General features: G+C 35.2%; 1 protein-coding gene across 4 annotated transcripts in view; it reads left to right on the top strand.

The window, feature by feature from the left end:
- Positions 1 to 1,192: 1,192 nt before the first annotated feature.
- The window catches only part of drm (odd-skipped family member drumstick), a 39,384-nt gene continuing 14,171 nt past the window's right edge, over positions 1,193 to 26,405 (top strand). For 2 of the 4 annotated variants that reach the window (XM_089088799.1, XM_089088803.1), the window contains exons 1-2: positions 1,193 to 1,659; positions 24,960 to 25,196. In XM_089088799.1, coding sequence (XP_088944925.1) covers positions 1,646 to 1,659; positions 24,960 to 25,196 — 251 coding nt within the window. In that variant the 5' untranslated portion in view covers positions 1,193 to 1,645. Of the gene's footprint in view, positions 1,660 to 20,823; positions 20,912 to 24,959; positions 25,197 to 26,405 lie in introns of those variants that run through there. The other 2 variants (XM_089088800.1, XM_089088801.1) reach the window with 2 other exon arrangements.

The following is a 26,405-nucleotide window of genomic DNA, read 5'->3' as shown; positions in this document are numbered from 1 at the left end:
CCCCCGGGGAAAGATCTTTAAGCTATGAAACTTGCAGATTGTTTACTGATAGTATTTGTTATTGGGAAGTGTGCATACACTTTTTGAGTGGAGGAAGGGTGAATTTGCTGGGGGGATTCTGCCGAAGGATTTTCCATAGGGACAATTTTCCATGGGGAGCAAAGTTTCCGGGGGGAGGGTAAACTTTACAGGTGAAATTTTGCACTCGGGAATTTTCCAGAATTTTCTTATGAAATTGTTTTTATTTGTCTTACTTTCTCTTATCCGGCTCAATTTTACACGTAGAGATGTTAATGGTTAATTGTTCGGGATAAATTTTCACCGGTATTAAATTGTCTAGAGGATCGCACCGTACAGAGGGAGCCAGATTCCCCTGCATTATTCAAAAAAGGATCAGAATATAAATAATTTTTTCAACTGAATGTAAGGAGCAAACTTAAAATGACAGAAATTATTACGTATGTGAAGGGGGTTGACCCTTCATTAATACCTTACTCTTTACGCTAAACTTTGACTTTTTGTTCCAGTTCATCAATAACGACTCCAGAAAAACAAGGGTCGTTTAATTAGAACAATAAGAAACTTTAGCGTGAAGAGCGATGTCTTGAGGAGGGGGCAACCTTCTCATTTACGTAATAATTTCTGTTCGTTTTAAGTTTTAATGTTGCTCCTTACTTTCAGTTGAAAAAACTTGTTTTTTTATTTAATATTAGCTAAAAATAATCCTAGGTATAGCCAGTGATCTTGATCTTAACTGAAGGTTACCACAAATTGCCAAATCAATTCATAATGTGAAAAGTAAGGATAGTGAACATAGGGCACGTACAATCAGGCTTATCCTTTGAAGAGAGGGGTATGCTTTTTGACGAGACAAACTAATTAGAAAAATAGGCGAAAGACATGAAAAGCATTGGAGACCATTACTAAATTTGCTAAAGTTTTGAAATCTTAGGGGTGTAAAAGCTTGCGCTTTGTAGTTATATCTTGAACTTCTGAGCAGCTACAACTTTTCTGGTGAATTATTGACATTACTTTACTTAATTACTTTTTATTTTACTGCATATAATCTGTTTAGCACTGAAGTTTTCTTCGGTTTAAAAGTTCTAATGTCTAACCATGATCTAACCCGTGCATTCTTAATCGTTCTCTCGTCGGAGCAAATCCTGTAGCATTTTCGTATTAGTGTTTCAGAGCTGGTCTCGGATCTAGTTCTATTGAAGTTTGTCGATTAGACTAAATTAGTATAAGCTTTCTAGTCCTTTCCAAAATTGTGATTCCAAACTTGCAATACTGCTTATGTTTATTGACATGGATAAAAACTGATGATCAGTTCTGGCCAAAAGTACCATAGCCCATGGCAACAATGACCTCAACCAGTGGGCGGTCCTGAAGTAACTATTATCACTGAGCTTCCTCCAGTTTGGATATACTGCCTGAGACACTGCTTAGGTACTCACCCACGCAGATTCCGTGACGTTGAAGAGGCTACTGAGGATTCTGTTAGAAATCCCCGCGGCAGAAAGCCATTGGACAAAGATTTGAGCAGTGTGATTATATCAAAAGGTCAGTTACAATTGAGTATTACAAGTTCATATCCTTATAGCATGAGTTTTGAATTCATCTAAATAGACTGACTGTGTTTTAAATGTACAAGGAAAGGTAAGTGTTTATAAACAATTTTAGCGTAGTTTTATTAGTTGTTTTTGTTCCTGAAATTCTTTCCGGTATGTCATTTAAGCCCTTTTGTTTGACGCATATTAATTACCCGAACAACTTTAATTTGCTACTGGATACTACTTATTTAATATATTACTTCCCATTATTCAAGCAAACGCGCCCGAGAGCTGAAAGCTAGAGAGGGAAATAAGAGCCTCTCGTCTCCAAAGGGATGGAACCCCTCATTTGTAACCCTTTACTATCCAAAAATTTTCTGTGTGTGATCTGTCTATCGAGATGTGTTTTATCCCTTCCTAGGAGGGCATAAACTACGCCTGGTTGTGGCAATACAATTGAGTTCTAATTGATCTTCCCATAAATACAGGGGCGTAATACCGTCGAAATCCTGGGGGGGGGGCGGGGCAAAGGTGGACCAAACTTTCCAGGTCAACTGAAAATGATCGTGAAAAATCAAAAATGAGCCATTTAATACCATAGATGCAAAGAAATACTGAAGAAACTGACCCGCTTCTCTGAATTACGCAGGCTTATTTTAAAAATTTTTGAAGAAACTAAATTTAGCTGGGGGGTGAAACTGGGGTATGGAAGGTGCAGTTACCCCCCTACCCCATAGAAAATTACGTCCCTGTAGAAATGGTGATGTATCTTTGATCCTATTACATTCTACCCATGTCTAACGTAGCCTGAGTAGACTGAGTCAGTCCTAATCTGGAGTAATAAGCTAACTTTGCTTTTTGGAATTCAAAAGTAGATCAAAATTCTTGGTTAAACTTCCTTTATTTTTACTTGTGGGTAAGGTCTTAGATGTTCAAGTTACCAGACGATTTTCTGATTTCCTGATGGTTAGTTAAAAATAATTTAAGTACAAGTAAACACTTTTAGTGAATTAAAATATTTTATTGAATTGAATAATCTTTTTTGGGGATGGAGTTGAATCTATTTCTATTTGGACTTTCCTTTGTAAACATTTCCAGGAGGGGGCTCTCGGGACAGACCTTTAAGGTATAGTCATACCCTATAGATGTGCCATTTATGTATCTACTTACTTACTTAATTACTTACTGCTGAAACTGTTGCAAATATTATCTAAACAAGAAGGCAAGAAGGGCTATTACTTCCACAACGCAGAAAGATCAGTGGCAAAACAAGGGGCATTCGCGGAGTGTACACTGTATAGAGGGGTTGGTTTTATAAACGTAATTTTATTGTATGAGCTTGGGGTATCCTAGTGTTTTCCTATTAGGGCATATTTGCACCGCAACGTTCTCGTTGCTCTGTTGTTTCCATTTTTTCTCACATATTTTTTGTTTTAATAAGCTGCAACTTCATATTGTTTTAGGTCTCTATTGGTTAAAAGCGACTTTTTTCGTAGCTCATCATTCAATATGATAATAAACAAAATATAAGTCTATCATATAGGTAATAACTTATGGGTCAGTTAAATTTTGCTACATTTAAAAAAGGGGGCAGTCAATTCCGGTACGCACACAGAAGTTTACTTTGAAAGTATATATTTCGCAACTAGATGCGTCAAAACCACAAAAATATATGCCAAGTATACGGAAACTGTGGATATCCTAGAACAACTAGATGCCCGTGATAGAATGGCTTAGACTGACACCCTCTCCCCACTCATATACGCACCCAGCTCAGTGCGGCAGGCATACAGTGCGATTACTAAAACCTTTATTACGCTATTACGGGTAGGGGAATGGGTGGGAGCATTTTTTTTCACATTTTGTACTCCTTTTTTATAACGAGATATTTCAATTATAAATATCTCGCTAAAATTTTCTGGTAGTTCATTAGCTCTTAAAAGCCTAATGTCATTTAAGCAAGAAAAGTAAAAAGGAATATATTTCATATTAAAAATTACAAGTTATATACAACAAAGTAGAAATCAATATTAAGAACAAAATTTTATTTAAAAACTCTCAGGGAAAAACCCTATTCAAAAATATCTTTCCGGCTCTCTACTCTTTACCTTATTGGATTGGAACAGGAGGTTACGTATAATGCTAAAGCTGGGTTCATAAAATTGCATTTCATGCAATAAGTAGAATTTCTTTGGTGTTTTGGTCAGATTTCATTTGTTTTCCCTTGCAATTACATATATCCTGACTATTCAAGGGTTGTTTTTAAATACTTCGACTGAGCCGTTTAAAAATATGTTCATTATAGAAATAAATGGAATCTACTGAATCCGATACACCCAGTTTTACAGTTTTTAGCTTTACTTTTTTGTGTTTTAGCTTCACGTTTTAGCAGAAAGATAAACGCAGTTGCGTGAATCGAAGGTTACACTACGGCTTTTTTTCTTAACATTTGGGTACTACTGCCCCCATGATAAATAAAAAATTAAGAATAATAATTTTATAATTATTAAATAATTTAAAATTATTATTAATTAAAATTATTAAATAATTTTAATTATTTTATAAAATAATTTAAGCATTATCATTTCTTTTGTCAATAGAGCGTGCTTACCTCTGCTGTTCATTTTTGCAATTGGATGTACAGTTTAAAATGTATGAAAACTTTAGTGAAACGCTAGTACACTAAGTAATAAGCTTCAAATATTTGAAAATCAATTAATATTCTGTCTGTCTAGGAAACTCACAGTTTCTTTAGAAACATGAGGGTGACCAATGAGGGCAAGAAGACAGCACCCTTCACCTTTAAAACATTTGTGAACTAAAAATTTCTTTGAATGAGATAAAGCTTTTATCAAAAATGAGTGGCATTTTCTTGGAACATTAAAAAGGACATGTATACAGTGACTCCTGAAAAATATTTCCGTAAGGGGAATTGAATAAAAGGTCTATATAATAAAAAGTACTTTTTTCAAACGTTACTAACTTTTGGGCTTTTGACGTAATTCCCCCCCCCCCCCTTATATCCCATCCTCCTTGGGCATCCTTGCGCTAAATTGTTGTATTATTGGGCATCTGAAGAGGTCATTTGAGATACTTCTTCCTCAATTGCTACCTCAAAGAACACAAAAAAATTAGATAAATAGAGAAATTCTGCAGTTTCCGATGGGTAAATTTATTTGATTTGAATATACATGGACAGCCATATTAATCTCTCGATAGGGGGTAATTTAGAAAAATTGTTTGGGGAGCGGTCGAAAAAAGAGTTTTCTAAAAATTATTAGGCTTTTCAGAATGTCGCAAAATTTAATACTTTTATTACATATTTTATCTTCAGCAGGGGACACTTAGCATGAATCTTACATCTAGTGCCTGTGCAGATTTCTAATTAAATTTATGAAAATATTGAGGTTTGGAAGTTCTAATTGGATAGTGACAAAAGTGAAAAAAACATGTTTTGGGGGAGTAAAGCTATTTATTGTCGTCCTAACTCCTCAAAGTACTTCAGCGGTATCATAAGCATATGTAGTGAGGACTCCAGAAAGAATTAAAATGTTGAGTCATATTTCAGACTTGAAAACATATGCAAATACCACCAATAGGCCTAGATAACTACAGCCATTAATTTAATATTCATTGTTGTTGCATAGCTAAGACTTGTGAACTATGTAGCTATGGATTATAAATAGGCTTTTGCATCTTTCTTACATTTCGTTTTTGATCATATCCTTTTTCGACAAGTCCATCAGAATAAGGACATTTTTATGTTTTTAATTTGATTTTTATGGGATTGGAACCCAATCACTTTGAATTCATTGAGGATGATCTTCATGATGGACATTACTCAGAAATTCTTGCATATTATCTTCATGATTAAAATTTGACATTTGGTACTCTATAATAGCTTTCTGATCTAAACTGACAATTCTTTTAGGAACAGCTCACCAAATGCAGGATTTGAGGGGGCTATTAAAGAACATTAGATATATTAGGGCACATATAAATCCTTTTCTAGATATCGCTGCCATTCTATTAAAAAAGAAGGGAAAAAAAGGAAAAAGTATTTGAAGTTATACAAAAATGGGTAAAATTTTTAATAAAGAAAGTTAACATTTATATAATTGCAGTTCAAATATTTGATTTTACATCGAGGAATATTTTCAACGTGAAGCCAAAAAACAAAAAGTAAAAGTAATGAAAACCAAAGAAAAAAGAAAAATAATAAAACAAAATTATCTAAGCAAAGGTTCACCCAACAAGAATTTTTATTAAAGCGTAAGTCGAATAAACTTCTTGCAATAGATCATTTGTTAAGGTATGTTTGTTTTGTCCTTTTTTCTAATTTATTCGTTTTTACCGAATTTATTTTTACAAAAAAAAAAAAAAAAAAAAAAAAAAATTTTCTCCTTGCAATTTGATTTTTTGGTGAGAAAGAATTTCGAATATGAAGTCGAAAATTTTGGGTGATAGTTGTTTTTATTGAAGCTTTATTGAAAGTTCTACCCATTTAAACTTTTCTCACTGAGGGTACGGGAGCTTTTTATGTCCCGTCAATAGCCAAAAAAGAAGATTATGTAAGGATTGAAAATGATGAAATTTTTTGTGGGGAATTGAAATGTTTAGTGCACAAAACCGGGATAAAACGGGAAAATAACTACTAACGCACTAATAATAGGTTGCTACAGGTTTTTTGCAATATCCTGAACCTGATGCACTGGTGAACGTTCCTCCGCCATCCCAATCTTTCTGTTGCTTTGGCTTTGGTTAAATCCGAAGAAATCTAAAGCTTTGGATTATTTTGTATCCTATTTTCGCCTAATCTGAGGATGAATTCCACTCTGTCTGTTGCTTTGGCTTTGGTTAAATCCGAAGAAAGCTTTGGATTATTTTGTATCCTATTTTCGCCTAATCTGAGGATGAAAGCCTTTTCCCCAACTGCTGTCAATGGGCACATCAAAAATATTCTACGGACATAATCTTTGTCTATCTTAACCATCTACCCAAATCACCTAATCTGCTCTTTTATGATACGCGTTAAATGGGATCGATCCACTTTGCTTTAGGAAGAGCTGCGCTGGACACATCAATTGTGACCTCTACTCCTAAAATAAACCTTAAGCAATTTCTCGGAAAAATGCAAGGATTCCATTTCTTTCCTTAATGATCAAGTTTGTGCACCGTATTCTTTGCTTCACTTATTCCTACCGCATTAAGTACCCTCAGTATTTATATCTTAGTATTGTCTCACCTTTAGTACTACCTTACAATGTTCGCCTGATGAACATATACATCCCATGAGTTTTCCATTCCGGGTCTTAGTTTCTACGCCAAGCCCCAGCTTAACTCTAAGGGACCAGGTGGAGACACTGCACCAGACTTGTGAGCAGGTATTTTGTGTTGTGCGTAGTCGGGAGTAATTGGAGAAATTATAAGATTGACATGGTTTAGAGGGGCATTCGAAAATACTTCACCCTTCAAACGTGCCTTTACTTCATTGAGCATGCGGAAAGGGTAATTTTCTTAAATCCAAGCTGCCGCAAGATGAAACACTGCCAATATACTGTGTCAACGGGCAAGACAGATGTAGCGGCACTTTAGAAGAAATCAAAACTTTTCAAGAGAAAGTCTACACAATGATGATCAGAGGTAAACAAGAAAATGTTCTGAATTTTTCTAAAGCGCTACGTCTGTCTTGGCCTTAAGTGCAGTAGAACAGTGATGTAGTTTTGGGGTGATAGTTTCAATAGTTTCGATAGTTGTGATAGCTGCGATAATTGTTAACAACCTTGAATTTTGGATCCAACCACTTTTGTTAAAGTAGGGATTTTAATAATCATTTCCATCTTTTGTCATCAATTTCATCATTCCATCCAATTCCATCATTTCCACCTGGTCATGACTTTCGTCGTTTAAAATATTAGTATTTACAAGTCTAATAGGTTTAGGACTTCTTACAAAAATATTTGCAAACCTAGTTGCAAAAATTCATGCAAACTTGCAAACGTCGGCTCAATAATTCTTAGAGGTATAAGCGATTAAATAACACCCCTCTTACATATAGGAAAAAGTCATTGCCATATCCACACTACATTTAATTATATAATAGCTAAATTTGTCTATTGGACCAACACAATTTCTTCGAACTGAAAGTATTTAGGGTATTTTAACCTGTAATTACGGAATGGTCAAACTATTGAGGCCCATGGAATCTTAAACGAGGGAGAACCCAGCATGTTTATAGTGTTTTATGATCCCGAGTATTTTCGGATTCATCTTGGTTTCCCACGGTTTCACCATACAGATCATCACTAAATTAATGCCAGTATATTCGACAAATCACTCTCTTATTTAGATTCATATGAATAACCCCTTGGTTAACCTTTAAATAGTTCTGACTAATGGTTAATCCTATAATTATAGTTTTGATGATACTAAACGAGTATAAATGTTTTAATTTTGTATATTCGTTTGCAGAATGTGAACATGCAGCCCTCATGAATGGGGAGGGGATATAGGAAATGGGCACTTTTCAGTTAGCTGGTACCCACGCTAGAAGTCAAGTTTGGTTAATGTTAATGAAATAAAACAAAATATGATGAAAATATAATACTTTAGAAACAAATTTGGGCTATATATTTGAACATTAAGGGGGTGGGGGGGGGTAAAGTATAGCATGCATTAAATACGTAACCTAACATAACCTAGGTACCTTTTTTCCTCCTAAACCCCAAAAAAACAATAGTTTAAATATTGTAAACGCAATGACAAACCACGGTTTGCGATCCAATTCTCTATTGGCAGATCCCGCTTGACTAATTTCCTTTAGCATCTTCCCTATACAATATATCGCGTGGGTACCAGCTAATTGAAAAGTACCAGGAACCGCACAAGAATGCGATTTAAAATGTAATTTGAAGATATTATGAGAGCTAAGTGGTGGTGAACTGACTAAAACGAGTGCACTGTTTAGAGCAGTAAAACGGGGCGAAGGATGATTTAACACAGTTTTTGCTGTGTCAAATTTAAGTTTTGTCTATATAAATGTTTTTCTAAAATATTGATTGCAGGCAGAGACGCAGCAATTTCTTTCGGGGGGGGGGGTTGAAAGTGCATCACCCCTTCCGAAGACTGGTAAACTATGGTGAAAAAGAAGCATTGAGAAAACTCGGGGCACCGGAAGTACCTTCTTCCGCTAATGTTTGAAATTTGCCTGTTTGAGTGTTCCTTGAATATTTGGATATTTGGGCCGTATTCCGGGGGGAGGGGGATTACCCGGTTTGAACCCCTCCCCCCCCCCAAAAAAAAAATTGTCTGACTCGTAGAAACGTAACAAAAATGGATATAAAAATATTTTTTGTGTAAACCCCCCCCCCCCCCAGAAATTCCTTTTTAGTAAAACCCCTCAAAAAAATACAGGGTACGGCCTTGTTGGATATAATCAAACCTAAAGGATAATAATAATAAAATGTTAATTGGACAAGTATTTAGAAGGAACACTAATGGCCACTAATTTGGAAACACTAATAGAAACTCTAATTTTCATCTGAATAAAAATCTGCGTTTTCTTGCGCAAATAATATTTTTTACGGTCAGTCTACACCAATGTTTATCCTTAACTAGAGTCTAACTTGGTATTTAATTCGACTAATTGTTTTTTCTTTTTCTTACGTGATCGCTGAAAGAAAATTGCCTTCTACAGCAATAATTAAATAAAAATAAAACCAAGTTTTTTTAAACTGAAAGTAAGGAGCGACGTTAAAGCTTAAAATGAACAGAAAATATTCCGTATATGAAAGGGGCTGTCCCCTCCTCAACACATCGCTCTTTACGCTAAAGTTTTTTTATTGTTTTAAAAATAGAGTTGTGAGAAAGAGTCAAACTTTAGCGTAAAGCGCGAGGCGTTGATGAGGGGACAGTCTCTTTCATATACGGAACAATTTCTGTTCGTTTTAAGTTTTAATGTCGCTCCTTACTTTCAGTTAAAAAAAAACTTCATTTTTTTACTATTTAATTTCTGAACGTTTTTAAATTCATGCAGGTTTTTATTTTGGCTCTCCGTACATGAATATTTGAAACGAAATTTGCATATTAACTTTACTTTTGCTAAATGGCTTTCTCGAAAGTTGTTTAATTTTGTTTATGAACGTTTTTATTAGTAATAAATACACGTAACTTACGAATTAACTTACGTAACGAACTTCTATATTCGTACATTATATTACGTATGTTAGGCGGTCCCCCCCCCCCTCTAGTCAACAGAACGCTCTTTACGCAAAAGTTCGAATTTTGTTCCAATTCTTTAAAAATAAACCCCTTAATCACAAAGGCCGTTAATTAGGATAAATAGCTCTTATGAAAGTACTATAAAAAGTTTAGCGTAAAGAGCTAGGTATTGACTAGGGGCAAACCCAATCATATACGTAATAGGTTTTGTTTGTTTTAAGTTTTGATGTTGAAAAGTTTTCAGTTGAAAAGTTTTTCAGTTGAAAACTTTCTGATCGTTTTTTAAATAATGCTGGGAAATCAGGCGCCCCCTTCATAGCAATGTCTCTTTCCCCATGAAAACTTCCTCCATGGAAAGATCCTCCAATGTAGCCCCCGATCCACCCCCCCCTACTACCAGAAAAAATCCCCCCTGAAAACGTCTGTATATTTCCCAATAAGCAATAGGCCTACTATATGTAAACATTGGGCCAAGTTCATAACTTACAGCCCTTCCCCCGGGGACTGTGGGGGATTGTGTCATCCTCATAGACATAGTTATTATATTGTTCGACCATGCTGAACAAAATCGCTATCTTAAAGGTTTGATTGGGTGACATTGGGAAAAGAATGAGCGTGGGAGGGGGCCTAGTTAACCTCCATTTTTTTCGTTACTTAAAAAGGGCACTAGAACTTTTAATTTTCGTTCGAATGAAGCCTCCCGCGATATTCTAGGACCTCTGGGTTTTTACGATCCCCCCTGGGAAAACAGGAGACAGGAGCTTGTAACCTCTACAGTAGGGTTCGCTGATATGTTGAATCTGATAATGTGATTTTCATAAAGATTATATGACTTTTAGAGTGTGATTCCCCCTTTTTTTGAAAATCAGGCAAATTTTCTCAGGCGCGTAACTTTTTTTGGGTTTGACTGAAATCAAACTTATATATTTGAAATCAGCATAATAATTTGATTCTTTTGATATATCTATTGGTATCAAAATTCCGTTTTTTAGAGATTCGGTTACTATTGAGCCAGGTTGCTCCTTACTTACAGTTCGTTACCACGAACTGTTTGATTTATATACAGTAGGATTCTCTGATATGCTGAATCTGATGGTCTGATTTTCATTAATATTCTATTACTCTTAGGGGGTGTTTACCCCTTTTTTTGAAAATAAGGTAAATTTTCTCAGATTTGTAACTTCACCATCAGGTTTGATGTCTAAGACTAAAGTTGATGAAATTTATATATTTGAAATCAGCATAAAAATCTGATTCTTTTGATGTATCTATTGGTATCAAAATTCCTTTTTTAGAGTTTCGGTTACTATTGAGCCGGGTCGCTCTCTACTTATAGTTCGTTACTACGAACTGTTTGATACGATGAAGCAAAGAGTATTAAAGAACGCTTAGAGCAGCGATGAAAGAGGTGCAAGGAATATATTTGCAGTTGGTGCTGCGAGCCTGTGAAAATTACAGTAAGCAAACGCCCAGGAAGAAGAACATAAAAAAAATTATAACTCCCTGTGTTTTGGTCTGAGGAGTAAAAAACAATAAATTGTACTTATTCTCTTTGAAATGTCGACTGAACAAAGATTAGTGGGAGCAGTGGTGGATCCAGGGGGCGAGTCCTCCCCCCCCCCCACAACGTTGTCTAAAGTGGTGTAGTTTACTTAATTAACGCAAGTTTGCGTTAATTAAACTTGCTCCTAACGCAAGTTTATCGGATCAACCTATCTTGCCCCCCCCCAAAAAAAAAAATCCTGGATCCACTCCTGAGTGGGAGTAGAGTGATCTCCGGATTCAAACGCAAACTTAAAGTAAATACCCAATAAACAATTATTTATCAAGTTTTAAATAATAGTGCCTCCCAGCAAAACCCTCAAGAACCGGACTTTCCATGAATATTTCTATATGGGAATGTACGTGTTGTATTTTTATTACAAATTTATCCCCCTTAAAAAAGCTCTCCACCTTACCCCACCTTTGTCCTGAACAAAAGAAGTTGACTAATTACATGAATTAAAAGAAAGAGTCCTAAGACATACCGAACTGAAAAAAGTGAGCTATGAGAAAATTGGTGGGTATCACTGAAAGAATATACTATAAATCACGAGGCTCCAGAGGAGAGTCGAAATACCCTGCGCCCCCCCCCCCTTTGTATGTACATGCCTGAACCGTATATCAAGACAAACAAATACGACATGTTTACTTTTGAATCAAGAGCCTTACATAACAAAAAGATAAGGGCAGACAAATATCAATTTATGAGGATGTAGATAAGAAAAGAAAGAATCTGGAATTCTGCTTTTCCAAACGATGGATATGAGGGTTTCAAAAGTATCTATGATGAATAATGCATAGCATTTGAGCTTAGGTAATATAACAGACCCAAAAAATAGATGATGAAAAAAGAAAAAATACCTTCGATTCTGTAATGTCATATCAGACCTTGCCCAACCAAAATTTCCCAGTTTTATTAATTGACTTCCTTTACTTCACTTCGCTTTTCACTTAACTTCTCGTGCCTTACCTCAATTGAGTTGCCTTAAGGATCTGCCGCTGCGTATAGATAAACGGCATTGTTTATAATGCCATGTGAGTTTTTGTGAGCCCCCTAAGTAGTGCTACAGCTTTTACTTTCTATAAAGTTCCAGAACTTGCCAAAAATACATTTTCACCTTAAACACGCACTATGTATAATTAATTTCACTAATTATTCAAACCATATGTAATGCTTTTGAGAACCAAAAATATAGTTTAAGTATTAGGGGGATTTGATTTTTTTTGGGGGGGGGGCTCAAAATACCGATATCCCGAACATACAGTGCATTAGTTAAGTCAGCTCCAATTCATGGATTGGCTAAGATACTTTGCCAAGCAATTTACGCAGAAATATGGTTGGAGCAGAGGACAGCATTTCAAGTGTTCAGCAAATTAGATAAAACAGTAACAAAAACAGAAAAAAAAATGCAGATTGTACGAGAAATATAACAAATTGTAGGATACATCATATAAATCTCACTGGGATCAGGAGGGAGAGTTTTTTATATACTACATTTTAGAAGTTATTTAAGGGCTCTAAATTTTTCTGGTTCCATTTCGTATAAAAAATAACAAGCAAATCAATTTTTTTTTAGAAAAAGTTTCATGGAAAAGTTATTGTGCTGTGCATCGTAAATTTGACTTACAAAGTTTGGATTTGTTTCAAACGAAATTTTAGACATTTTTTCAAATATTAATAAGCCTGTTTGGAAAAATCTATCATTTTTTGGTGTGCTTCACGATTTATAATTAATTTAGGTTTAATACTTTTTTTTTGCATCGACAGATATGGGCACCTGGTCCAAACATTATTTTTTGCTACTCCTTTATTCTAACAATCAGATATTTTTCGTTCGAACTTAGTTGGGATATGTGAAGAATCATTTGACGCTCTTCATTTGTTTTACACTTTCAGCTTTCTTTTTTGAAAACAGTAGGCCGTAATAGACTGTGGGCACAGTGTAAAGCATCGTAGATAGTATGCGTATAGGGTGATCCAAATTCTAAGACTACTGTGTGAACCATAGACTGATTACAAGATGTGGAATTTGGTAAATTCTGCACCAAGAACTGATTTTACAATCTAGAGTTTTTTTAGTTGTACAACTTTTAAGATTCCTGTATAAAAAATAGTTTTGCTCAAGACAAAATCCTTCTCTCATATTAGCTTTTGTTTTCATTTGAGAAAGTTCCACATACAAGCTTATTATTAACGTCAACAGAAGTTCTCTGCTCTGTTCAAGACTTCTTTGGATAGAAAAGTATCTGTTGAGAACAGTGGGTTGTTTTCTGAGTGTTTCAAGTCTATAATGATAAGTCAGTAAATCACAACGAGGGTCTTCAATAAGTAATAATTTCCAGAATATAGGTAGCACTGCTCCATTTTCCATATTTATTAATCCTAGTGGGCGCAAGATGTTGTCAAGTCCTGCTTTAGTTTTAGATTTGTGACATGAGGTATATTTTAAATTCTGTTTATGTATCGTATCAAAATCAAACTGCCAAGAAAAACTAAAACTCTAAAAACAGAATTTTTGTAGCGTTCTATAACACTTCAAAATAATCTGCTTTTCATACTGATTTCATGTACGTAAAATATGTTGGATTGAAATTACCGACTAGAAGCTATATCACCAAGAACATTTGGGTAATTTTAGAAAAAAAAAGGCAAAAACACACTTAAAACGGTTGCGGTTATTTAAACTATCAAGTACAAAATGTTTAAGAAGTCTGGAGCGGAGGTTTCAAGCCTCTCCGTCAAACTGACCGTATTTCAAACAGTAATCTGTAGGAAGACCGTGGTTCTATACCGTTTTATAAAGCTATTGAGAGAAAGGTTGAGATGACTCGGACAGTTTCTGCGGAAGGAGGTTTACACATTGCAGAAGGTCGTCCTTATTGGCCAACCATTTAGGGCCAAACAAAAAGTAGGTCGTCCCAGAATGGGGTGGGATGGATTTTTTTCGGGGCACTCTTTATGTATTAAATATTTAAATAAAGTATACCTGGCCAGCAGTTTCCGCACGAAAAGTAGTTGGCGTACGTCGTGCAAAATCTCTCTAGCATAGGACTATCCCAACTAAATATAATAAATTTGACATGAACTTTTACGGTTATCAGTTTTCCATATTATAAGTACATTTTAAGTAACATTAAACACATTAATAAATCTCCTTCATTAATGCCAACTTAAAATAGGTATATTTTCAATTATTTGAATAATTCATAATTTATCTCTTATCATCAAAAACAATTTGCTTTAAGTTTTGTTTTTTTGTTCATTTTGATGATAACACGGAGTTCTTTCCCGCGCGGGGCCTTATTGGGCCCAAACACTCCAATCGCCCTTTATCCGGCCCTGAGAATATGAACATATATCAAAGTTTACTGCTTAAAAAAACCCTCAAATAACATTTCCCAGATTTGAGGATGGAAAATCAGCTGCCTGGAACAGAAAAAGTTCTTTTATAGCATTAAGAACTACAAGATTAAGTATTAACTCCCCTCCCCCAGTGAGGGTATTGTATACGTTAGAAGCGAACTAACATAATTCAAAATCCCGATTTAATGCTCCGCAAGAGACAATCATGGCTAGAGCCTGAAGCCACGCCGAAAAGTCGGCGGCGCGCCGCCAAAAAAAAAAGGCAGCGCGCCGCCGTGCTTGCATCAGCACGCTGACGCCACCGCTGATTCTATCGGCGGCGGCGTCACTAATACGCCGCCATTTTTTTTTTTGTTTTTTTTCTCTCTTTTTTGGTTATCGATATCGACCTCCGGGCTTCAACCGTCATCCCGGCTAATCTGTTTCTTAAGAATAAATACTGTCATCTTGGGCTCGCCATGTATATCGGTTCGTAGGAAGGAGAAGAAGAAATTTTTCTTGAAACAAAAATTCTACCTTCCACTTTAAAATTCTGTTCATTTTTCTTTTTGATTTTTCGGATGAAAAGAGGTAGGTAAAAGAGCATTAGGCAATTCAGGATGTTATCATAGGCAGCGCAATCGATCTGTCTAAGTAAAGAACAATGTTGGCACTATGTATTATTTTTTTTTTTTTTTCCATACCAGGGCAATTCGTATCGAAGGAGTTGTCGTAGAAACTTCAAAAAGGGCTCATTCGATTGGAAATTGGAATAGCTACTGCCCTTTTTAATAGTCGAAAGTGATTGGAAGGCAACTAACACCCCTTCCAAGCCCACCGTTTCCCCAAACACATCCAATAAAAATTTTAAGATAGCCATTTTGTTCAGAGTAACTGATTTCCAGAGAGAAAATATGTTTTTTGAGGAGGTTACTCCTCCACAACCCTTTGGGCAAGGGTTTTGTAGTTATGCCCTGGGGGTATATAAGAACGATGTTGGCACAATGTATTATTTATTATTTTTTCCTATAGACCAGGGCACTTCGTATCGAAGAAGTTGTCGTAGAAACTTCGAAAAGGGCTCATTCAATTAGAGATTGGAGTGGCTTGTGCCCTTTTTAATAGTCAAAAATTATTGGAAGGCAACTAACACCCCTTCCACGCCCAGCATTTCCCGAAACACATACAATAAAAATTTTGAGATGGCCATTTTGTTTAAAGTAGTTGAAAGTTCTGGAAATTAGATCTCAGAGGATGACAACCACCCTCACAGCCCTTAAGGTCAGGGTTGTAATTTCTGCCCTGGGGGCATATACGGTGTTTATAGACAGCGGTGTCGTAGAAACTCAAAAAGTTATCAGTCGTTTGGACATTGAAAAGACTCGTGAACTTTTTAATAATCGAAAGTGATTGGAAGGCTTGACATTTCTATAGTAAAGATCGATGTGGGTAGCCTATAATGTATCATTTTTTTGTTAATGTTGTTTAGACCAGGGAACTTCATATCGAAGGAGTTGTCGTAGGAACTTCAAAAAGGTCTCATTCGATTGAAAATAGAAAGGGCTGATGTCCTTTTTAATAGTCGAAAGTGATTGGAGGGAAACTAATCCCCCTCCCAACCCCACCCTCCCAATTGCCTTTTTTTTTAAAAGGTAAATTTTGCCTTAAGATTAAATCAAAATTCACTGTGTTAATGCTAATTTCCAATAAGGCATCTCAGCAGTATCCCAAGAACGACTGAGGGTATTATGTTCAAACTGTCGGGGCTACTTCTGCTCTTAAAATTTGACCAAATCAAAATAGCGTAAGTGTATCCAAGCTATCAAAGAAAGTAAACAATTTTTTTTTGCGAATGTTATCAAGTTTTCCATTTCAGGTCAACTAAAGAAGGTATGAAACTAAATTAAACACTACTATATGTGTTCAGATTTTTAAAAGGGTCTATGTTGTTAAATTTTGCTGAAAATAGTTTTCCAGCATACAAATAGCAGGCTAAACTATAAATTCTTAAAAAAACGAAAAGATTTAAAGTATCATTTTCTTTTTCCATGAAAAGACTATGTCAATATAAAACGAACAGAAATTAATAAAAAAAACTTTTTCCAAAAATAAGTTTTTTCAAAGTAAAGTATAGAACTCCATTAAACAAAAATGAGTAAAATTAAAATCAAATAATCTTCCAAGCGTGAAACTACCACAAATCAGCATCGATAAATAAATGAAACCCAAAACGAACAGACATTACAATAAATAACCGAGTCAAACTCAAAACGAGCAGAAATTAACATAAGTTGGGCTCAAAATCTCTATGCCTTCCCAAGGCCAGAAAATAATTTGTACTTTACTGAAAAAATAAAAATGAATGTGCATTGTCAGTTTAATATACATATACTGATATTTAGTAATCAAAATGTTAATATTATTTGATTTATTAAAGTTATAAAAGTAAAAACATTTATATTTTTTAAGTAAAGTGAAAATTTTGTTCTGGCCTTGGGAAGGCATAGGGTTTTGAGCCCAACTTATGTTAATTTCTGCTCGTTTTGAGATTGACTCAGTTATTTATTGTTATTTTTTTCGTTTTGGGTTTCATTTATTTATCGATGCTGATTTGCGGTAGTGTCCCGCTTGGTGGATTATCTAGAGATATTATAGAAATATATCTATATAAATGAATTACTTTTTTTTGCAAAGTTAGCAGAGACCACTGACGTTGAAGCAGCCTTAAACTTTGAATTGAAACATCGCAAATGGGCCACTCCTTTCCGAAAATAATTTTCGACGGTTTCTCCGTGTCGATAAGAAAGGAGGGCCAAGGCGCAGTTCAGTTTTTTCTGTAATGTTGTGTACGAAAATCTTATGGTGAAGATGCAGGTTTGTCATCCCTTATAAAACAACTTATTTCAGCAGATACAAAGAAGAAGCCCATTTGCGGCATTCTGTGGGACCCCAAGGTCCAATACTAGTATCAGATCCCGCGAGTGGCAGTTTACGCTCTTCAAGTTCTGGCTGTACCGGCCACAAGTGCCCCAGCTAAACGGCTTTTTAGCACGACAGGACTGATAGTGACTGCAAAAAGATCAATGGCTCCGGGCAGAGTGAACAAACCCACTTTTGTTACATCAATTGTAACTGAAGTGATGTAACCGCTGATTTAAAATTGTTAGTGTTGTTAAGCCATGGTATCTGATTTGTTTACAGTGTTTTTTTGATGTTGTTATTTTTTTTCACTTCCTTTTCGTATGTATTTGATGAACAGGAGATGTTTGAACTTCAAACTTTGAAAGTTATACACACATTAGCCGAAATCATTAACTAGAAGGAAATGACTAAACACGGGATTTTATAGGAACAATGCGATGTTAAACATAAACACAACATAGGTTTCCCTGGGTCTAGTGGCTAAAAATGAGAATTCTATTTGGTCTGATCGACGGTGAACATAAACACTTTCCGCACAGCCCAACAAATTCCTGTTTTGTCATATTGCTTTTGTATGTTTTTAGCCAACCATTTAAAAATCTTTACTAAAATCGTGGTTGACCGTGCTTGTTGATGTGGAATTTTTATTATTATTTTCAATTATTAAAATCGGCGCGCCGTGGCGCGCCGCCGCCGATACTGAATCACACATTCGCCGCCGTCATTTCGCTGTGGCGCGGCTTCGGGACTAATCATGGCACTATAAATGAATAATAAATATGTACAGCTATTTTTTTTCTTTAAACTAAATTTCAAAATGGACTAAAAAGTAGAAAATCGTCCTTTTCTCAAGAATCTATGAGTATAAGTGAAAACGAGGAGCGCACAACGGATTCGACTTTACATAACATGGATATCAAATCGTCGGTCGTATTTATAAATGCATAAAGGAAAAAAGTCAGTAAGTTGAAGAAAAGTAGTTAAAAAGATCGAGTTATGTAAAGCCCCGTCCGTTTTGCCCCCTCACCTCGTTTTTATGTATATTCATAGAATCTCGAGAAAAACAATTTCTACATTTTAGACTATTTTGAAAACGAGTTTAAAAATTTATTCATTATTTGCGATTTTTCAGTCTTTTTTCCGACTAAAGAGTCTTTAATATTCTCTTTGACAAAAGCTTGTCTTATTTAAGATTAATTAAAAAAACAAGTTTTGTCAACTGAAAGTAAGGAGCAGCATTAAAACTTAGAACGAGCAGAAAATATTATGTATACGAGGGGGGTTACCCCCTCGTCAATACCTTGCTCTTTACGCTTATGTTTGGATTTTGTTTCAATTTTTTAAGAATGACTCCTGAATCACAAATGCTGTTTAATTAGAATAAATAGTTCTTTTAAAAGTACTGAAAAGAAAACTTCAGCATAAAGAGCAAGGTATTGACGAGGGCCTCCTAATATATGCAATACTTTCTGTTCGTTTTTGAGCTTCAACGTTGCTCTTTACTTTCAGTTGGAAAAAACTTATTTTTAAAAATTTAATTTCTGATCGCTTTTTAAATAGTGCTGGTAAATCCTTCTCCCCCTTCATGGAAAATTCCCTTCCCCCATGAAAAATTCTTCCGTGGAAAGATCCTCCCACGTACCCCACCCCACCTGAAAAATCCTCCCTGAAAACGTCTGTATACTTCCTAACAACCAATACTATATGTAAACACTGGGCAAAATTCATAACTTTCAGCCCTTTCCCCGGAGACTGTGGGGGGTTAAGTAGCCTAATCCTCAAAGACATAGTTATAAGATTTTTCTACTATGCTGAACAAAATGGCTTTCTCGAAATTTTGATCAGGTGACTTTGCGGTGAAAACGAGCGTGGAAGGGGGGGCTAGCCCCCCCCCAAAAAAAAAAAATTGGGTTACTTAAGAAGGTCACTAGAACTATTGAATACTGATAAAATAAGCCCTCTCCTGATCTCTTACGATCACTGGTCCGATATGATCACCCATTAAAAAAACTAAAAAAAAAAAAAAATAAACGCGTGATCTGTCTTCTGGCAAAAAACAAAAAATTCCACATTTTTGTACATAGAAGCTTGAAATTTCTACAGTGGGTTTCTTTGGTATGCTGAACCTGATCGAGTGATTTCTTTAAGATTTCTTAATGTTTTGGGGGTGTTTCCCCCTTTTTCAGAAATTGGACAAACTTTCTCAGGCTCCTAACTTTAGATAGGTACCATTAAATTTGATGAATTTTACATGTTTTGAATAAACATCAAAATTTTATTCTTTTGATGCATCTATTATTATCAAGACCCTGTTTCTTAGAACTTCGGTAACTATTGAGCCACGTCGCTCCTTACTTACAGTTTGTTACCACGAACTGGTTGATTCAAACCAGAGTTGACACGGCCACAGGCAAGTGTTCTTACGGTTGCGATATCAAGTCTCGCATAATAGGGTACTTTTTGCTGTGGCCAATCAACCGTTTATATTGTTTCATTTATACAAAGGGAATAAGGGGGGGGGGATGATATTGTATTAGTGCAATGTCATCGGAGGTACGTATACTGATAGAGTTTGAAATTAATTGAATTTCCAGAAGTGGTAAAAAATGGATCGTAAATTTAACAAATTTACGTCACAAAAATACAAAAAGTTGTGTGAAAAAATACAAATGGGTGAGTTCAGAAAAAGGAGTTGATAATATAAAAAATAGCTGATAGTGAAGGCCCCCTTCCTTTTTTGTTTCCTTGTGGGAACATGCTTAGCCTATAAACTTAGCATACGTTCTTTACCTACTTGACTAAAAGGTAATTGTCAATAAATGCTAATTCCCATGAAGTTGCTCTGCTTAAAATATTTATCAAATTCAGAAGGCTTGAGCTACAGTTATTTTCAATGTGGGAAAGGTAATGCAATAAAAATAAGCACCTCATTCATTCAAATGAAGCTGACCAAAAGTCAAGCTTTGAGTTCAATAAAGAGACACCCCAAGTAGCAAAAATTGACCGACGCAGGCATAGCCATGACGAATAGTTATATAGTCGACAAGAATTTTTCCCACACTGGATAGTGTATTGCTTCTTATGCGGCTAACTTGTCAAAGTTCTTGATGCAACAGTTTAATAGGCAATATTTACTTTTATGAGCCCTTATGTTTTATTGGGGGTAAAATGTATCACCAATCCATAAACCGGATGGTTTTGCGTAGGGACAAACATTTAACTTGTAGTTTCCTTCTGGTTAACCTCAATCGCTTTGCAAACCTCAGTGTGATTACTTCGGTTAAACAATTTACTACGAACAGGATTTTTGGATATTTTGCATTTATTTAAGGTGAGAAACCGAAATGTTTTCGGTTCTAGACTAATGGGATTTCGCTCGCAAATCAAACAGCTCGTGGTAACGAACTGTAAGTAAGGAGCCACCTTGCTGAATAACCGAAACTCTAACAAACGGAATTTTGATACCAATAGATACATCAAAAGAATCAGATTTTTATGCTAATTACAAATATATAAGCTTCATCAAGTCTTACCCATCAAAAGTTATTTGCCTTATTTTCGAAAAGGGGGGAAACCCCCTAAAAGTCATAGAACTTTAATGAAGGTCACACCATAAGATTCAGCGTATCAGAGAACCTTGGTGTAGGAGTTTCAAGCTCCTATCTGCAAAAATGTGGAATTTTGTGTTTTTTGCCAGAAGAAAGATCACAGATGCGTGTTTATTCTTTTTTTTTCCTAGGGGTGATCGTATCGAAACATTGGTCCTAGAATATCGCGGAAGGGCTCATTCGAACGGAAATTAAAAGTTATAGTGCCCTTTTAAAGTGACCAAAAAAAAATGGAGGGCAACTAGGCCCCGTCCTATGCTCATTTTTTCCCCAAAGTCATCCGATCAAAAGTTTGAGATAGCCATTTTGTTGCAGTATGGTCGAAAAAAACAATACTATGTCTTTGAGGATGACTTAATCCCCCGCACTCCCCGGGGAAAGGTCTGCAATTTATGAACTTTGCCCAACGTTTACATGTAGTATTGGTTATTGAGAAGTATACAAAAGTTTTCAGGGGAGATTTTTTCTGGTAGTGGGGGGGTGTCGGGCGCTACGTAGGAGGATCTTTCCATGGAGGAAGTTTTCATGGGGGAAGGGGCATTGCTATGATGGGGGCGCCGGATTTCCCAGCATAATTTTAAAAACGGTCAGAAATTAAATAATAAAAAAAAATAATTCTTTCAACTGAAAATAAGGAGCAACATTAAAATTTAAAACAGAAATAAGAACAGAAATTATTATGTGTATGATTGAGTTTGCCTCCTAGTCATTATCTCTCTCTTTACGCTAAAGTTTTTTTTGTGCTTTCATCAGAGCTATTTATTCTAATTAATGGCCTTTGTGCTTAAGGGGCCATTCTTAAAGAAGTGGACCAAAATTTGAATTTTAGATAAAAGAGTAAGGTATTGACTAGGATGCGAACACCCTAATTTATGTAATAAAGATAGACAAATATAGTAGTTCGTTACGTAAGCTAATTCGAAAGGTAGCTTACGTCATAACAAAATTTCGAGAAAGCTATGTAGCCAAAAAAAGTAAAATTAATATGCAAATTTCGTTTTAATTATTCATATACGGTGAGCCAAAATCAAAGCAAAATTAATTTTTAAAAAGTTCAGAAATTGAATTAAAAACTAGTGTTTTTAAACTGAAAGTAAGGAGCGACATTAAAACTTAAAAACGAAAAGAAATTATTCCGTATATGAAAGGGGCTTTCCCCTCCTCAACGCCTCGCTCTTTACGCTAAAGTTTGACTCTGTCTGACAACTTTATTTTTTAAAACAATAAAAAAAACTTTAGCGTAAAGAGCGAGCCCCTTTCATATACGGAATAATTTCTGTTCGTTTTAAGTTTTAATGTTGTTCCTTACTTTCAGTTAAAAAAACGAGCGTAAAACTTTAGCGTAACCTATTAAATATTAAACAATATTCTTTTCTTTTAAGCTGTGAAATAAAAAAGAGATTAAAAGAAATAACAATTCGTCATCTTCTTATTCAGGAATAAGCACATAGATAAAAGTAGACACTTTTGTAACACGTCTGGTGATAACACATTTTGATCACTTTTTTGAATCGCAGAATCACACAAGTGTTCACAGAAAGTGTTGCTACTGTTTTCTAGTTTACCCATCTTGGTTCTACATTTTGCATATTTTTTTTTATTATTATTCTGCCTGTTGGTATTTGCTACGAAACAACTAGTGATTCGTTTTCAGTTATTCTTAAACACTATCTTTAGGAAACCACTATTGGAATAAACTGAATATTTTCGGATCCTTCTATGTGTTTTTTTTTTTTTTTTTCTGACGTTGACTCAATCATGACTTTCTCTTCTTGGACTTGGTCCTTTTTCCGACTCTTAGTATGTAAAGTCACTGCTCTATCGTGATTTTTGTGCATTTTTATTCTTCTCGGTCTTTTCACACCAAAGATTCAAAATAAAATAGATACAAGAGTTAATCTAATGTCAAACAACCAACTATTATAATCATTATTATTATAGGCCTATTTCTAATAGTTAGTAATTATTAAACGTTAAGATGGCTGATAAAATTTAACTGTGTCCCATTGTTTATTTTCTTATCACTGTTTCCTTTATAAACGAACGTTATATAATTAATCACCTGGCCAAGCTAATTTAATGAGCCATATATTGTAGCTCAAAATTTGTATAACCAGTGGCGTAATTTTGTCAAAATCCATTGGGGGAGGGGCAAAGTTAGAACCAATTTTCCCAAATCAAGTGGAAATGACAGTGAAAAATGAGCCATATAGTGCCATAAAGGTAAAGATATAATAAAGAAAACTTGCACGTTTTTGTGGATGCTTGAATTATGCAGGCTTATCTTAGTTTTGACAAGGTTTTTGAAGAAACTAAATTTTAGCTGGAGGGGCAAACTTGGGTAGGTGGGGACGAGGAGGGCAAACAGAGGTCTGGGAGGGGCAGCTGCCCGCAGTAAATGCCGTTCCTGCGTATAACTTGTTTTTATTACTAGAAAGTTCTGTGTTTTTTAACTCTTTCTTGCCCATTCAATCGGCCAAACATGCCTTGTAGGGCTGTTAATTGCTGCGCTTTTAATGGCCAGAACTCATATTTAGTTTTAGGTTTTGTTTTCTGTGATTTTTGCATTCTTTTCTGTTTCTCTGGCTTATCTTCTATTTTCTTCTTTTTCTGCTTTCTCTCTAGTTTTTCCCAGTCGCTAAAATTTTAGAATTCAAACTTTGCTTTAGTATTCAAAAATTAAAAAGGAATTAATTTAAACGCTCGAATTTATCGAAGCTCTTGTTAAGAAAAACGTACGGCCCTACGCCTAAAATCTCTTCAGTCATAAATACTTAAGTGCTCATTTCTTTATTTTAAAATATTTAAATAGACTCTGCCATAAAATTGCCCCACTAACACGGTATTGCAACGCGGTTTTCCAGTTAAACAACTAATATGTTTATAAATTAATGAAAAAACCTGGTACTTATTTAGTAGTCGGGCAACACACGAGAAGTGAAGTTTGGTTAATGCTAATGAAATAAAACAAAGTATGATGAAAATATAATAGTTCAGAAACAAATTTGGGCAATATATTGGCACATTAGAGGGGGGGTGGAGGTAGGGCATAGCATATATTAAATGCGTAACCTTTAACCTAGGTACCTTTTTTTGCCCCTTTAACCCCAAAAAACTAAAGTTTAAATATTTTTCACAGAGTGAGCAATACCTCACTAGACAGCAGAAACCTGTTTTTCAATAGGATCTTTGAGATTGTATAGGCGGTTCTTCTCACGTGTTGCCCGGCTACTAAATAAGTTCCAAAAACCTAAACTGACATAAACATTTCTTTTCGGAACATAGAGCTCTTATGTACAGCCCTCTCAAAATTTGGACATCCACCATATAGCTAATGTTGGAGTAAAGTTCATTTGTGATGCAAATAGATGTTATATTTAGATTGAGGATCCAGTTCTAGGTACATATTTGCACATTAGGGAAATGGGGGTATATATTCTATGAATATATAGGTTCTAAGAAATTCATGAATTTCTTAGAAAAACTGGAAAAACAAGTAAAGGAGTGAAGATAAAGGCTCCCCCTGCAAAATGAGTTAACTAGGATTACTCTGCATATTATAGAGTAAGAATTGTTTTCTTAATATTCTTCCTTATGTCCAGCTGGACTCCTAGGCTTAAAGTACTGGTTGGCCGGTTGGCTAATTGAAAGATTTGTATATATATATACACTGTCAAATTAGCCATCTGGTGGTATCCTCAAAATTTACCTTTTTGGTTCAAGCTTAGATTCGAACCTAAACAGACTTGTAATAAAAGCTGTTCTTTTTAGACAAACAAAGATGTTCGCTGTTATGCCATGGGACACTGAAGATAGAACCTCCGCCTACCGACGAAGGGTGGCTGGAGTGACTCCAAGAGCAGACTATGTCTGTAAGTACTGCCAGCGAAGGTTTACCAAGTCCTATAACTTAATGATTCATGAAAGGAGTCACAGAGAGGAGGTTAATTATTCGTGTGATGTCTGTGGGAAAACTTTTAAAAGGCAGGAGAACCTCCGACAACACAGGTGAGACACTATTTTGCATAGAAAAAAGGTGAAACTGTCTTATACAAAAAGGATGGGAGAATGATGAGCGTAGAAAGAAAGCTGATTACAAAACATTGAACGAAATAACGGTTGTATATCATTTACTTATGTCTTCTTTAATTTTGATTTGTATTGGACCGAAGATAAAATACTCAGTTTTGCCCAATGGAAAAAAAAGAACATGTTTACCCTTTTTACGTTTGCTTTATTGTTAAATATAATTTTATTTTTTGCTTTTATTTTTAAATTATTACAATCCTAAATTTAATAAGTTATATTCTATTTAAGGACTATTTGAATTTTTCTAGCCCTGCTGGGCAGTACTGTTCTGTCAGCGGCGCTAGTTTTTTTTAACTTCATATTAAGCCCGTGTTAAAAGCCCACTGTTCCTTTTCTATTCAGTTTCTTTTTTGATATTGTATTTAAATTTGTATATATTAGACATAGCTGCTATTAAATAACATGAAAATACATTAACTTTGCCTTCGCATGCTGGTGATTGCACTTTATTTTTCTGTATCTTAGTGATAGCTTGTTATTTATGAAAGCTATGCGGCTATTTTACTAACGGTTAAAAATAAATTAAATTGAGCATAGAGAAAAATCCTAAAAAATGTCAAAATTATTGTTTGGACTGAAAACTTATAATTAAGAGCTAATAAGAGCTCTGAAGTTTATTTCCTGATTTTGCTCTGATTTTGCAGATGTTGCCCGTTAGAAAGCTTCCAAATGTTTCAGAGCGTTAAGTTTTTTGTTTCTTGTGAAACATGGGATTTGTGACATGCCTACAACTATAACTTAAACCCAAAAATACTTATATTAAAGGATTTCTGAGTTTCAGATCCATTCATTCACCACACCAAAACGATGCTCCCTCTAATTTTTCTTATAGAATTGTCTAAACTTGCTTAAAAACAGACTGTGAAATCCGGCATCATTTCTGATCTGTTTGTACTTAAACATAATTGAATATAATTGAACACAGGTGGGGGAGTTTAGAATTTCGTTGAGCCCAGCTAATGATGCCAGAAATCGAAGCCACTTGATTAATTTTTTGTCGATAGCTTGGTATGATATAGGTCGATCATAGTCCATTGTAAGTGCGGCCAGACAAACGTATACTCGGCTTATCAAAAGCTAATCAATAGGTTGGTCATATTTGCAAAACAGGCTAGGCTTGCAAACAAG

The sequence above is a fragment of the Artemia sp. Qi Xiang Cuo genome, chromosome 5 (assembly GCF_049724085.1).
Source record: "Artemia sp. Qi Xiang Cuo chromosome 5, ASM4972408v1, whole genome shotgun sequence".
NCBI lineage: Eukaryota > Metazoa > Arthropoda > Branchiopoda > Anostraca > Artemiidae > Artemia > Artemia sp. Qi Xiang Cuo.
This window is presented reverse-complemented; position numbering and strand designations above follow the sequence as displayed.